At 35.8% G+C, this 14,595-nt stretch overlaps 1 protein-coding gene across 3 annotated transcripts in view; it reads right to left on the reverse strand.

Moving 5' to 3' along the window:
• Positions 1–1,102: 1,102 nt before the first annotated feature.
• PTPN3 (protein tyrosine phosphatase non-receptor type 3) overlaps positions 1,103–14,595 on the reverse strand; it is a 138,150-nt gene continuing 124,657 nt past the window's right edge. For all 3 annotated transcript variants that reach the window (XM_063326278.1, XM_063326277.1, XM_063326279.1), the window contains 3 exons: positions 13,285–13,430; positions 12,463–12,598; positions 1,103–8,572 (listed from right to left, as the gene is read on the reverse strand). In XM_063326278.1, the coding sequence (XP_063182348.1) occupies positions 8,495–8,572; positions 12,463–12,598; positions 13,285–13,430 (360 nt within the window). In that variant the 3' untranslated portion in view covers positions 1,103–8,494. The remainder of the gene's footprint in view (positions 8,573–12,462; positions 12,599–13,284; positions 13,431–14,595) is intronic.

The raw sequence follows: 14,595 nt of genomic DNA on the forward strand, positions 1-14,595 counted from the left end.
TCTGGATGGTACAACCACGGACTTGGACTCTACTTCTGCCTTACCTCCTCCGAAAGGCTCTTCTGCACCCTATCCTGCTAACAAGCTGGAAAACACCGGCACATCTTTCTGTAAGCTGTTTCATATGGATTTCCAGCAAAACCTTCATCTTCATAGCTTTATATGCACCTACGAGAGATTCCAACCTCCATACATATCCCATGTCTGAGCTGCCCAGATGGCTGGTTTTGGCCTTGTACTTTCTTTCACCAAGATTTCATTAAATTCATAGCTTCATCATGAAGGATTAACGGCCTCAAGCTTAAAAAGACTAACAAGTTGCTAGAGCCATGTCTTGTAAACGGCAAAAAGTGCTTGCTAACAACCATTCCATTTCTTAACTGATTCCCAAACACATTTTAAGGTCAATGCTCTATCCATCTGGTAGCATTTGATTCAATCTTCAATGTGTTTTCTATTTTAAAACTTATAAACTTGCATTTTACATACACATGTAAACAGAAATAATTCAAGAACAGCATCACTAGGCTCTGGTTTGTTATGAAAACGTGACAACCACCCGGGAGTAACAGAGAGCGTAGAAGATATGACTACTCGGACGCCTCTGGCAAGTACCGTCAGGACATGGGAAAACCCCAAAGGAAGGGCAGTCTGCACATTTTATACATAGTACCAAAACAGAAAACCTATGTTCAAGCAGTTGTTTATGTGGCCTTGTATCTGATGAGTGCAAAGTTTTATTGTCTAATTAATTGAGACAATCCCTTTTTTATAAAAATCATTGCAAGTGAAATAATTCTAAGAATTTGTGGCTTACTCAGTTGCTTTACTTTTCCAGCAAGCTATTTATGAAAGAATTACATGCTGTATCTATACAGAGCAGACACTTTCCGAACATATTTGCTTGTTTAGATAAAATTCAAGCTGCAGCCATGTGTGATTTTACTTAAAAGGATTAAAAAGGTCGGTAACTTTTTTATGCAACTCTTATTCTCTTCTTGAATAAAGCCACTGTAAAACCATGTAGCCAAAACTGCTTTATTTCACCATTAGCCATATAACCAATAAGCATAAAATGGTGACTGTTTCATTTCTGTTCAAAACAGTTCCAAACCCAAGAAAACTATACTGAAAACATTAACCAATACTTTATTCCTATAAAAATAAAAAAAAAGAAAAATGATACATTCATTTCAAGAATTGTCTACATTTTTAAACAATAAATTAAGCTTTGTAATATCAACATCAATTTGCATTTCAAATGATTTAGAAGAAAAGTACAGTTTAAGATACAAAATAAACTCCTTACCTTCCAAATACATCAAATACATTCTTTTATTCCTTTAATGCACTGGCACCTAAGATCTCAGAAGAAGAAAATATAGAGTGCTACAGAAAAAACCATTAAAAAAAAATATCCAGAGTCACTGAATGGATATTATCTTCCAAGCTTTTTCTACATCTCTGACGAAAATGCTAACTGAATGTATATGGAAAATACAAACTTAGTTACCAGAGTAGTGGAAGCTTTTGCAAAGCTTCCCAAAAAAAAAAAAAACCCAACCAAAAAACAACCAACCTAACTTTGGCTCTCCCAGCTGTTAGGTAATTTATTCCAGTAGTATTAAGCACATTTCTGTATCGGTTGCAATGAAGGTCAGTTTTAACCAATCATCATTTGTTATTATGAATGCCTGGCTGATTTTCCAAGCCTTGATAGGACTGTCCCCACTATTTATCTTGTATTTCTCTATTAAGGTTACACAATGAAGTGTGAAAATCTAAATAAATTACGTTTAGTACTCATTGCACAGGTCACGGGAATGTAAGCATTGATACTTGTAATTTATTTTCCAAAAATCTGGATTTGAAATATATTTACATTTAAGCGCATATACTGATTTCCCACCTAATTTCTACAGACAGTGATTTAATTTCTATTAAAAACTAGGAAAGCAACAGTTACGCCAGGTTTTCATTCATGTGTGTGAAGCTCTGAATTAGAAGGGCACTGATCAAGAACAACTCAACGGCTAGCATGCTAACCTGCTGCTTAATTGAAGCAAATGAAGCCCATGAAAATTAACACTGCTGGCCTGAGCCTTTTTTTCCTGCAATGAACAAAGGGCTTCACTGCCCTTGCAAACTCACATAGATACATTTCATGGTACTTTAAACTAGACTACTCAGGTGAGATAATACAACTAAGGTCAATACAACCCCACCACGGTCAATACCGACTGCTGATGTACTGAGCAAGCTTTCAATCTCCTCCCTAAGGAAGCCAGCCCTTTCTCCTTCCATTCTGCAGCAAGGACTTCTGAACCAGGATTGCAACCAACCCTTCACAAGAAAGCTGAGAAATTAATCAGGCGGTTAGGTCAATGTTGACTTGTCTGTACATTAACTCATACTGCTTATACTGCTTACCAGTTGAGAACTAGTTTGGTTTATGACTACATAATATGCACCCACAACAAAGATACTCACTTCTAGCAGCTTGCTTTTTACCTTTTTTTTTTTAACTGAGAAACTTTTTTTTTTTCATTGTAAAAGTGTGTTTTGTATACATTTCAGCAAATAGTCCATCCTTACTTGAAGATTCAGATTTTAATGTGGTGGGGGTTTGTTTGTTTTTTTAAAAGCATCAGTTCTAACTTAGCACAAGATGACTTCCTAATGCTTGGAAGAGCAAGCTGCAAAGACTTCCTATTTACAAAATGCTTATTCTGCAAAAGGCTGATAGAAATATCCTAGACTAATTTCAGTTGGTAACTGATGTTCGGTAATGGCTCTAATGGATCTAAGCAAAGCATCTGTTTCCTCTTAGCACGCGTGGCAACCTCACTAGTTATCCAGCCACATTCAGGTTCCATTTGCCTCAAAAAGACACCAAATGAGAACAGCCAAATGAATTTTTAGAAGGAAGAGATTTTAGTTTTGTTTAATGTTACCAAAAAGGACAAAGCAGTAAATCAGGTAAAAGTTTAACTTAAAATTGTTTTCCAGGTCAGTTTGACAAAAATTAAATCCCATCAACAGCAGGGCTCTTTTAGTAAAGAAATTTCTCCAAGAGAAACGATGCATTTAAAACACAGAAGAGTGTTCTGCAAAGGAAAAAAATCTTGCATTTCCTACCCCTTCCTTAGCTGTTAAAAATATTTTTATCCTCACTATTTTTATTTATTTATTTTAAGTAAAACCCAGGTCTTATCCGCCCTGAATGAAACATTTCCTACATGCTCCTTCAAATTATCTTCATGTTTTTTACCACTGTTAGCAGCACTGTTTAAATTCCTCAGAGAGGAGCTCAGTCCAGGCTGGTCTGAACACCGCACTGCACCTTCAGCGGTTACTAACATCCTGTCTTGAGCAACAGCAGCATCACCATCACTTGGCCTGTCTATGACAAAGCCAGTTTTACAGCTGTGGGAAACTTCAAAGTGTTTTTATAAGGTAAAACAACGACAAGTCTAGAAATGACATCGTGAAAGCCAAGAAAAGAGAAGCTGAGCAACTAACTCAGAAGTAAACGGAAGTGTTTCATTAATGTCTATTAAAATCAATGCTTTAATATTTTAAATTAGATTTCATTAAACATTCAAAACCTGCAGCTAACTCAAAATAACACATAATCTAAGACTCTTATCCAAGTAGTCTGCAACAAAATTAGGAGAATCAATAAAGGCACATTCTAGTCCCCATTCCCAAAGCCACCTCTTGAGATGAATTTGTCTTTTTTAGAAAAAAAAAAAAAAAGAAAAAAGGAAAAAAGCCAGTGGTCTCTTAACTGCAGCCAAAACTAAACAAAGTTTCAACAGCCCACAATATTTGCTTTTTCCATCATATTCTTGGTCCTCAACAATTGCTCTTGATATCAGTGGTCAAATCAGACCACTGATGTCACAGGGTTAGTCTGAGCTGAGAAATGGTTAAATCTATCAATGTCATGGGCTACTCCTTCCTTTTCATTCAGAGAAACTTAACATTTTCTATTTTTATTTTTTACAGACAACAGCTACTGAACAACTGGAACACTAAATACGTTAAAGTAAACTGGAAGCAAATCATACCGTATTAGATTGCTATATTTAACCTGCTAATATAATACTATTGTTAAAACAGACAGTAATCTGAGATGGCTTAACACTATCAGTGTCAGAACTTAAATGCGAGAGAATCCATTTAATCAAAACATTATGTTTTATATAATGAATTAATCATTCACTTGGCTTTCAACTGCCTTTGTTCGAAGTATTTCATGACACAACTTTATCTTCCATATAGTTTCAATTAATAAATGCTTTTAACCAAGTAGACTAATTGCAGGTTACCAGTTGAAATAGAAACACTTCCCAGTGCACATTCTTTCTGGGAAGATTTTATACGAATGAGGAAAATAAACTTGTACTTAAATGCTACATTTCAGGATATAACAATAAATCCATTATCAGTGAAACAACTAGGTTTAAATTTTAATTGATTGAATATGAACCATGCATGTCTATTTTCAACATTTTCAATCAGTGGACCATTTATGCATTTAGTCTGACAGTAAGAACACTATCTACAGGGAAGAGCTTTTGGTGTAAAACAGTATCATATTATGCTTGTAATAAAGCAAATGCATAGTTCTTTTGATATTTCAGGACTACAGTTCTTTTGAAATATACATATATTTTTAACCAAATATTGCACAGTAGAAAAAAGGATGGAAAAGAGAGAACCAACTGTTAAAAAAAATAATGAGTGTATATGAAGAACTACTGCTGAATTTTTAGGTACATTTTGATCACATATGTTTTAGTACCAACACCTAAAAGACAGGATTATTGAAAGCAAAACCCTGGATTACAAAATAATTTTTTTTTTTTTTTGCAAAACACCACCACTATTCAAGGTTTGGTTGTATTTTAATGTCTCATATTTCATACATCCTGTTACACAAAAGGCATTAATGGTTTATGGCACCGTTTTTCTTATTGTCAATACATGGTAAGATCTCTCCCTCCCAGCTCCTTCTCACAAGCATTCCCCTGTGATATTTCTGAAGACATTCTGAACAGGCATTTTTGTTACTTCTGTAGCAAATATAAAGCCATTCAGTTAAAACTTGAGTAATTCTGAAGAATAAATGTTAGTGTATTTCACAGTGATGAAAACCTCAAAGGCTTATTACTCCCTCTTCATCCACCACCATGCTAGAAATTTGGAATACTTACTGTCACGATCACACAAGCACAGGCAAAACTGAGGTTAAACTGTTTATGAAGGTTATACAGAATCTTGACTTCACAGCATTTTCTGCTATTTGCCAATTGCTTGACAGTTAACAATCTTGTGTTAGGAGTTTTAACTCCTACCAAAAAAACCCACCCAACCCCAAATCAATCAACTCTGTGTCTTTTTAATTTCCTAATTCTCATGGAAACAAAAGCCAGCATTAAGAAGTTGTTTTCATAATTATGCTTTCATTGCAAGATCAGATCTAAGGCATACATCATTCAGTGCAAAGTCATCACACACTACAGAGAGAAAACAAAACCCCCTTCATTCTCCTCTATGGACCCTACAGGTACATGTGCAAAACCCAGCAAGACTGAAATAAAGATGGACACGAAGTACAAGATACTTGCGTAGTTAATATTTGCTCTATGGTTTTACAAAAAATAATAATAATCAAATAATACAGAGATTACTATTTTTAGAGCTTTGAGCAGTTTCTCAGTGGCCAGCAATTTCAAATAAGTTATTAAAATCGAAGTAAGATTTCATGAATGGTATTACCAAACCCATTTAAGTTTACCAGAGCAAAAGCAGCATTTGTCACAATATGACTATCATCATTTAACACATACTAATGTAAGTCGAGCCTCTACCATGTATTTTGAGACTGGAGTTATACAAGGAATAGATTTACAGTGTTTTGGTAAATACATATTCAACATGAAGAAACATAAATAGCTATAGGGATATAGCAATAACCTTGAACACAAATAAACCTAAAGTTTAATCAAGTACTTCCCTGAAAGATATCACAAAGAGATGCTCTAAACATTTTTCTTACTATTTATTTTTTTGCTTTTTTTCCTCCTTGCTTTCTTCACTTCTTGACAAACTATTAACTGCGAGTCATGCTAACTGCAAGGGATGACTTTGAGACCTGGGCACAACAAAACTTAAAAAAAAAAAAGGAAAGAAAAAAAGAAGATATGTTTTAACAGAAAGGCACATAGAAAAGGGAGGCTTTTGTTAACCACCCAGCAGGCACAGATTCTTTAGTGGCCACTACTCCTCATGTGGGAAAGAGACACTAGTTTTTCTCATTGCTCAATATTCTATCAGCAGCGGGCAGCCTGCACTTGTACAACAGTTTTTCACACGCATTTTTCAAAAAAGCTTCCCGAGCAACGTGTGCAGGTCCAGTATCATTTTACATTTGGAGTCACAGACAGATTGAACGACCTGATGCAGTTTAGCAAGTTAAGAGTGAATCAGAGTTACGGTCTCTTGCCTTCCATTCTGTAACCAATCAAGCAAGAGGGTAATGACCCAAAGTATTACAAAAACTTCAGTGAAAGTGAAATCTGGAATGCAGCATATGAGAATGAGCACAAACCTATTCACCCTTCAACCCAACAAAGCCAAGAAGCTTTCCAAGTTTCCAATTACAACTCTTTGGATCAATAAATAGTAACCAGGTATCTTCTTTACCTATAACAAATAATGGGATCTTGAAGAAAGGACCAAGTCTACAGAAGATAAGAGTCAGCAACTTAGTACATCCTACATTCACTTTTCTGCTATCTCCTGGGGAAAAAACATAACCTTCTGGTAACAGGAGAGGATGCATATTGTACAGCTGTGGCAGTTTCTATAATGAAACTCCAGATATAAATGACAATATCCATAATACAAACCATAATTCTAAAATATACTTGAATATGTGTGTGTGTATATATATATCTAAAAAGAAAGTTATCTAATTTTCTCTTTTATACACGTATAAACATCTGGCTAATATGCCCCATAATTTTTTTTCCTTATTTAGGACTAATCTTTTAAATAACAGAGTTTTAAACAGTCCCTTAGAGTATTTTTTTTTAAACACTACTCAAAAACAAAGAACTATCTCAGGGTAATCAAAAAGCACGCACAAAATAAATTAACATCATACAAATGTGGTTATATTGTTCAGAAATTTCCCATTTGAAATGAAATGGAGACCAGTGTACCTCAGGGTGAATTATTCATCAATGTACAAATCCATTCTCTCTTTTCACGTAAATCTTCATGGGAATTTAGCTGCATTTCCATAAAGCAAGAAACACAGTAAATCCACAGACCTCTTGCAAAAGGGAGTTGTGTCTCACTGGATAAGAGCAGTTCTTGCTGAAGGGCAGCAAGTCAACATTTTATCAATATCTGAACACTAGCAACACCTGTGCCCTTGTAAGCTTCACACCTTGAATTAGCAGCAACATATTTGAAGGGTTCAGTAGTAATTTTTCTTCCAGTATTGGATTAGACTACTTTGCATATACAGTTAGCCAAAAGTATAGTACTTGTGTGCAACATTAACCCACATTTACATTTGAGAACTCATAAATACACATGGAAACAAAGGTGAAAGAATTAAACCTCGTTTTAAGTTAAAATGTTTTCAGTCCACATATAAAAACAGCAGTGAAAAACAAGTATAAAGGAGACAGTCAGCAGAAACAGAAGAGAAAGAGTACAGTAAATAAAACTGTAAGAAGCAGGTCATTGTTAAAAGGGCAAGTTGCCATTAAAATTGATGAACAGAAGATGTAGACTGTACCATCTGCATAAATGCTTAAATGCAGCATTATTTTGCACATCACATACAGTAGATGTGATTTCTAAGAAGCATATTATAACAGCTGGCATACTTACTAATAGATTTATGGTAACTGAATACTTAATTTCTCCAGCTCTTAATGTACAGTAGTTATGCATTATCCTTTAAAGCTCTTCATCAGTCTTTCAGAAGTCAAGGTTACATTTCCATAAATATTTAGTGTCCCAATAAGAAAGTTACAAATATTCACCTTCAATGAACTTTCATACAATACAAAGATATCAAATACCTTCTTAAGCCAAATAATTTCAATACTATTAGTTTCCTTTTTGCATTTTCAAAAGAAACACAAGGACCTTTGTAACATAAAAAAGTGAAGGGTGTTTTAAGGCAGTAAAAGATATCTATTAAGGTTTCCATGATTGTTTATGGTGTCTATGTGAATAAAGCATATTACACACAATTGCTCTCATATATTTATCTACATGACTTTGTTATACTGTACATGATTTAGTAATCTTCTTGAGAAATTTAAAGTGCCACAGTTCAAATGTGCTCATCTGTCTTTTCATGGGCTTCTAGTCCATTATAGTTGCTTTCAGAAATGAGCCCTTGCTTTACTTAAGGAGCAGTCTTTTCGGGGGAAAAGAGAATTCATCCTTCACTGCTGTGCTAACTGGAATCCAGTGGTCGAACCAATCCTTCTTTGTAAACACGAAGAATAGCTTCACAAACAAATTTGTATTGACTCTGTGTACGACAGAAAAAAAATAAATTAGATGATTAAACTCCTGATCATAGAGTAGTATCTAATAGGACTAACAGTCCCACTGTTTCCCTTTCTCCTGGACAATGACAGGAGAGGAGATCCAAAGATGAGAGGAGATCCAAAGATGGAAGAAGAAAATTCAACCCTCCTGGATGTATTCACAGTAAACAAAGGTAACATTTACTCTTCTTGAAGGACAAGCATTAAAAATCTCACACCAAGAAAAACAGAATCCCCAAATTTAAAAGAACACATGCTTAAGTCTCAAGGAATAGGATTTATTTGTAAAAGCTATGCAAACGTATACGATTCTTCTGATTTGAAGTTCAACTAGTTATTTATGTTCTTCATATATCTCATCTACTTTTTGGTAGTGTTATCTGATTATTACAAGTATTCTAACGCTGCCAATCCTGCAGTTACTGGACACATTTAAGTTACATAACCAAAACCACATTTAAAGTTACCATATAAGATATATAGGTCCAGTTGTCTTGCTAAAACTTTTTTTTTTTTAAGCTGTCTGCACTATTGCAGAAGATGGAGTGGCTTTATTTTCAATTTGTGATCAGACCACACAGCTCTTTTTGTAACAGAATGGGACCAAAACCTTTGGAACGAATAGTTTTGAATAGTAGCAGCCACATTAATTGTTCTGTCACACAACAATTTGAGATAATTTAGTTCTTATAAAGTCTTTACAAATTAGATTAGTGTTTCTTCTATGAATTATACTATCAGAAAGACTATTTCTTCCATGATCTTTTGATGTACCTATTTGTTAAAAGCAATTAGCCTGTAAGCCTCTTTCTGAAAAGCGATACAAGGAGACATTAGCGACAGGACTAGCGCAGAACTAAAAATCCACATAGCCTGAATGAATTTTTATGACTAGCACAAGCCTGAGAACACAAGGTGATGGAAATTTAAAAGAATTTCCAAACGTCAAAGCATACCTCTCCTCTTCTCTGGAAGTACTTTTCATTATTGTCAAAACCCCCAAATGAACACCTTTCTCCAAAACTCCATGTCATATATTCAGAGAAGCACAGCTTCACATTTTCTAAATCCTTTTTCGCACCTTTGAAATGTTCTCCCAGCTGCCCTTGTACGTCAGCTCTCATCAACTCTCCAGGAGCATCTGGAAACATTCCCCCAATATCTCCCCCAAAGGACAGGGCTAAAAGATAACGCTTGGGCGACCTTAGGTTACATTTAAATATCAGTACTTAGGAACATTATCCTTGTCCATAACATGCAATAAATTTTCTCTTAAGTACAGAAAAACTTAAGGAAAACTGGGGGATGGAAATTAATTTTCTGCATCTCGATTTTCTTGCCTTTTCTCTCAACCTTTCAGTCAACTACTCCCACATTCAATATCACTCTGTTCTTTTGTCTTTATTTCTTAATTACCTTGACTTTTCTCTTGTTATTGTCATTTGCATATTTCTACTGCCTGAACAAGCCAAGTGTGATATTTAGCTCTCTGTTCCACACTTCTGTTAACTCCTTTGTGTGATCAAGGTACTGAACAAATAAGAATGAGGACTTCAGCATTGCTTCCTCTGACTCAGACTCTGACTACTTGTTTTCTTTGCTCTTATCTGTTGCATGTATTCTTACTGCTCACTCAGCTGATAACTAGTTCTATTATGTATGTCCCTAAAGCACTGCTTTCTGTATTGCTTAGTATCTCTAATTTCTCTTTAATGGAACATAATGGTTAGTTTGTGGGGGTTTTTTTAAATGAAAGGCTGTACAGTTACACAGATTTTGTTATAGCTTTATTATTTTGGTCAAAGGTTTTGTTTTGCTGTTCTTGATGACCAAATTGCAGGTCTTTGAGGAACTACAGCTGAGTAACTACAGGAGTAACAGCAGACACTAAACGGACCTGTTAATAGCTCTGATGAGTCCACTCTTACTGAGTATGCTCTGTCTGATAATAACTCACAACATGCATCTGGCTATATGTATCATCTTAGAATTGAAGCACACACACAACCCCCACAGGGCAGCTGAACATGCTTCAGGCAAGGCTGAAGGCTATTACAACTGAGCAGTCCCTAACGGCTTCTCCCAGAAGCCCTAAGCTGCATATCAAACATAGCAGTGGGGCTAGCTGGAATGCAGGCATGGGAATGCTATAGAGGACCCAGGGTACATCAAAATGTTAACATGCAGCTCTCTGATATTCTGCTTTCTCACACTTGAGTGCTTGCTTCTGTGTCTCATTTACAGCACAGTATGCCAATTCTGCTCATTGGCTTTTCACGACAGTATCTGCATACTTCAGAAATAGCAAGTGAATTTAGTTTCACAGTATTGCTGCTACAGATCAGCCCTCTCCTGATTGTGCTTATGGTGAACTGGGGAACACAATAAGCAAGGTAAAGGATCCTATTTTAGATACTCAGTTTTCTACTGCCCATATCCTTCAATCACATTAAACTGTAGAGCACAAGGACAATTCCTGATGATTTCTGTTGTAACAAGAGGGACTCAGCCTTCTGGCAAGCTGAAGTTTACTTCAGGTTCTTGTGTCTGATTCCCAAAAAGATGACCACCTCTGGAAAGTTTAAGGCAGAACTTGCTCATTTCATTTTACAAACTGAGGTGCACGGACAGATACAACTCCAGAAGTCAACATTCAGTTTCCTTAACCTTGAGGCTAAGGTTTCTCATCTCATGCCATCCTGTGTCATAAGCTCAGCTTCCATTTCTGCAAGGAACAGGCAAGGGACTGTTCGGACAACTTCCTCCTCAGTCCCAATGTACTTCCAGAGAGTGCACTCATACTGCAATGACCGACGAGTCCCAGCAGCATGGGTGAACAATCTCTGTTCACAGAGCACTCTGTTGTTATGCAAGCAACCGTAATTCCTGACGCTTTCACACTCTTTGATAGCACAAGATTTTCCCCCCATCTATCAATCATAATGCTGGCTCCTGTTGTCATTAACCTGTTAATGAATATAATTTGTTTTCTCAAGTTACCTCCTTCCTTCCCTTGATCATGTGCAAACCAAAGCATTTTCTTTTGAAGATGAGACAGAAATATCCAATTTAACTGTTGACTTTGCAGGTCTAGACCCTTTTACTTCCATTTGCCATAGGGCATTTAGCTCTCTGAGACAACCCACACTTAATATTCTGTCATACAACCTCTACCCAAGAAAGTAGAGCCTCCCCATCCTTCATCCTTGGTCTCTAACATCAGTATGTTCATTTGCAAAGCTGACACAAAATTGCCCTCATGATCTCAAATTGTCTTTGAACTAATTCCATCTCAAAATCATTCAGTTATTGATACTACCCAATGTCTCCTGAATTTCATTCTTGCCCTTTGTTTTTCCAAGCTGGAGTAGTGGCACAATTTTTTTAAAAAATACATACATTGTTACTATCGAATTTCTACTTCTAAAGTGGCTTTTTGAAAAGCCACTTCCCATCTTCAAATCATACCACAAACTCACCAATTTTACCTTCAGTTTAATAATTTCCTATAAGGCTCTGTACTAGAATGAAAAGCAAAAAGTTATTCTAGTTTCTTGCAGAGAATTTAGACAGAAGACCATGAACAGATGGTTTGGGCAAGTCTAACCTTGTGCGTTCTAACTACTTGCAATATATAGAAATCAGTTATCTTATAATGGCAAGGTAAGAAACATTTACAAAAAAGTTAAATACACACCTCACAAGCAAAGCAGCCTTTGCCACCATGCTATTTATGCTAAATGTAGGAAGCATGAAATATAATGGCAACTAAAGATGCAAACAACTAGATCACTTCAACTTTTGGATCTGTTTTAGAATTGGACAAGTGCAGCATATATACAGAAAATGAGGCTTCCTCTCCATCACTTACTGATGTTTGCACCATCATAGCTCGCTGGTCTCGCATTTTTCGTACAATATCCAGTGGATAAACAGGTTGGTTTCTTTCAATTAAGCACATGGCCGTTTCCATAGTGACCAATACTCCAGTGCGACCGATTCCAGCGCTGTGAAATGTAACAGAAAAATAGTCTATAAAATTAGGTTTTTGCAATGCACTAGATTCATATCACAGTCTTAATACCAGGATGCTAAACAGCCTTAGAAATTACAGGAAAGCCTTAATAAAATTAGAACAGAGTGCGAAGCTTATCTTCAAAACAACTTCAGCAATATTTCCTGCCAATTATTAAAAAAAAAATTAGAATTTTTATATAAATAAAAACCCTCACTTAAAGCAAATGGATTTTTAACTATTAGAACTGCTTACAAATCTAAATGTACTGGTTTGGTATTTTTGACTAAAAAAGGTAAGAGCTAACTGACTGTTTTTTGACAGGCACTTGAACAGTAGAAAAAAAAAAGAGACAACTTTGCAGTACTATTCAAAATGAGGTTACAAAGGTGGTAGAGGATAAAAATGGAGAACAACTTACATTGCAGAATATCAGCTGAGTGATAATTATGTGACTAACCCATTTCACCATAAGTTTGCAGGAGAAAGCGAGAGAAAAGAAACTCGTCCTTTAGATAGAGCACCAGCGCTTCTGTCCTCAACAGTGAACGCTAGTATTGCACAGTTTAACATTTTCATCTAATTCAAGGAGTGTCCTGTCTTGCAGACAAACTTTTCAAAGCAAATGCTTATTCTAAGGCTGAAGCAAGTCTATAATCAGAATTTTAAAACAAGTACCTGCAGTGAACAAGGACCGGCTCATTCTCTACTCTCTTTGGCCTCATACAGGTCACAAACTCCAAAAAGTCCATGGAGTCATCAGGCACACCATGATCAGGCCAAGCAACATACTGGAGATGGGTGATGGTGTGTTGTTGTTCTGTCTAAAATACAGTAAGGTTTTCAAAAAGTATTATGATTCCTGTATTAATGTTTACTAGATACAAGTCATACTTTTCACAGTAAGCGTATTCTGAAGGTGCTGTAAGATGCATGTGACATAGAAAGTGTTAGTATAAATATGTAATTCTTAAAAAGCATGCAAAAGGCATAACATTTTCTAAATAAATGAGGTACCAAGCTCAACGTTTGTGATCTAAACAGATTTTCTGGTTTTTAATTTATTGACTGTTGACCTATTATACCTTGAAATGAATGACTGACCTGAGGTAAAATGCTACAAGACTTATGCCTAGTAGTACTATATAATAGTCTAGAACAGGATGGAAGAAACAGCTGAAAACAGCACAATAACAATTCAGAACATCAAAATAACAGGGTCTTGGACTACACAATCACAACTCACCGGCATGGTAATGAGACTATACATACGCTATAGCACTGAGGAATGCTATGCTTGCACACTGGTTCAGTTCTGTAAGGTACATATCACCTGTTCAATGCAGCACATTAGGTCCTCCCATAAAAAAAATGGAATGCAATTTCCATTTTTTTCTCATTCTGCTATCCATATCTATCTCTCAAAGTACAGCTGCACATCTATTCTAAATATTCATGTCTGTGTGTACTTACGGATTCCTGTTTATAATATAAACTTGCCTGCAAGATTTGCTAACTCTGGCTTCTGTTAGAAAACTATATATATAGTGTTCATACATACATATTCATTGTACATATATGAATGATTTCTGTACAACCCACAGAAGAACGTTTTTCTTTATGGAAGCAATTTAATTAGTTAAAAGATTCTGTTGTATGAGGAGCTCTTTCTTCATTCAATTATACATTAAAAAAGACGGCTTTACGGAAGTTCTTTCATAATCAAAGTTAAAGAGCTAAACTGAAATCACTCAATCATCTTTGCCTTCAGACTGGGCTCAACTGCCATGTTACAGATGTAACCAACTATTAGGGTAGGAAGGAAACAACCTAAGACACTCCTGAGCTCTGCTGCATCATGCAATGAGGATGTCTCACTCTTTACAACCCGAGACAAATTTTCACATTGCTCCTTTATTTCTTCCACACATTTAGCAACAGTTAAACTGTTAGCTGCATTTTATCGATGTCTATTGCTAGACTTAACAT

The sequence above is a fragment of the Chroicocephalus ridibundus genome, chromosome 2 (genome assembly GCF_963924245.1).
Source record: "Chroicocephalus ridibundus chromosome 2, bChrRid1.1, whole genome shotgun sequence".
Taxonomy (NCBI): Eukaryota; Metazoa; Chordata; class Aves; order Charadriiformes; family Laridae; genus Chroicocephalus; species Chroicocephalus ridibundus.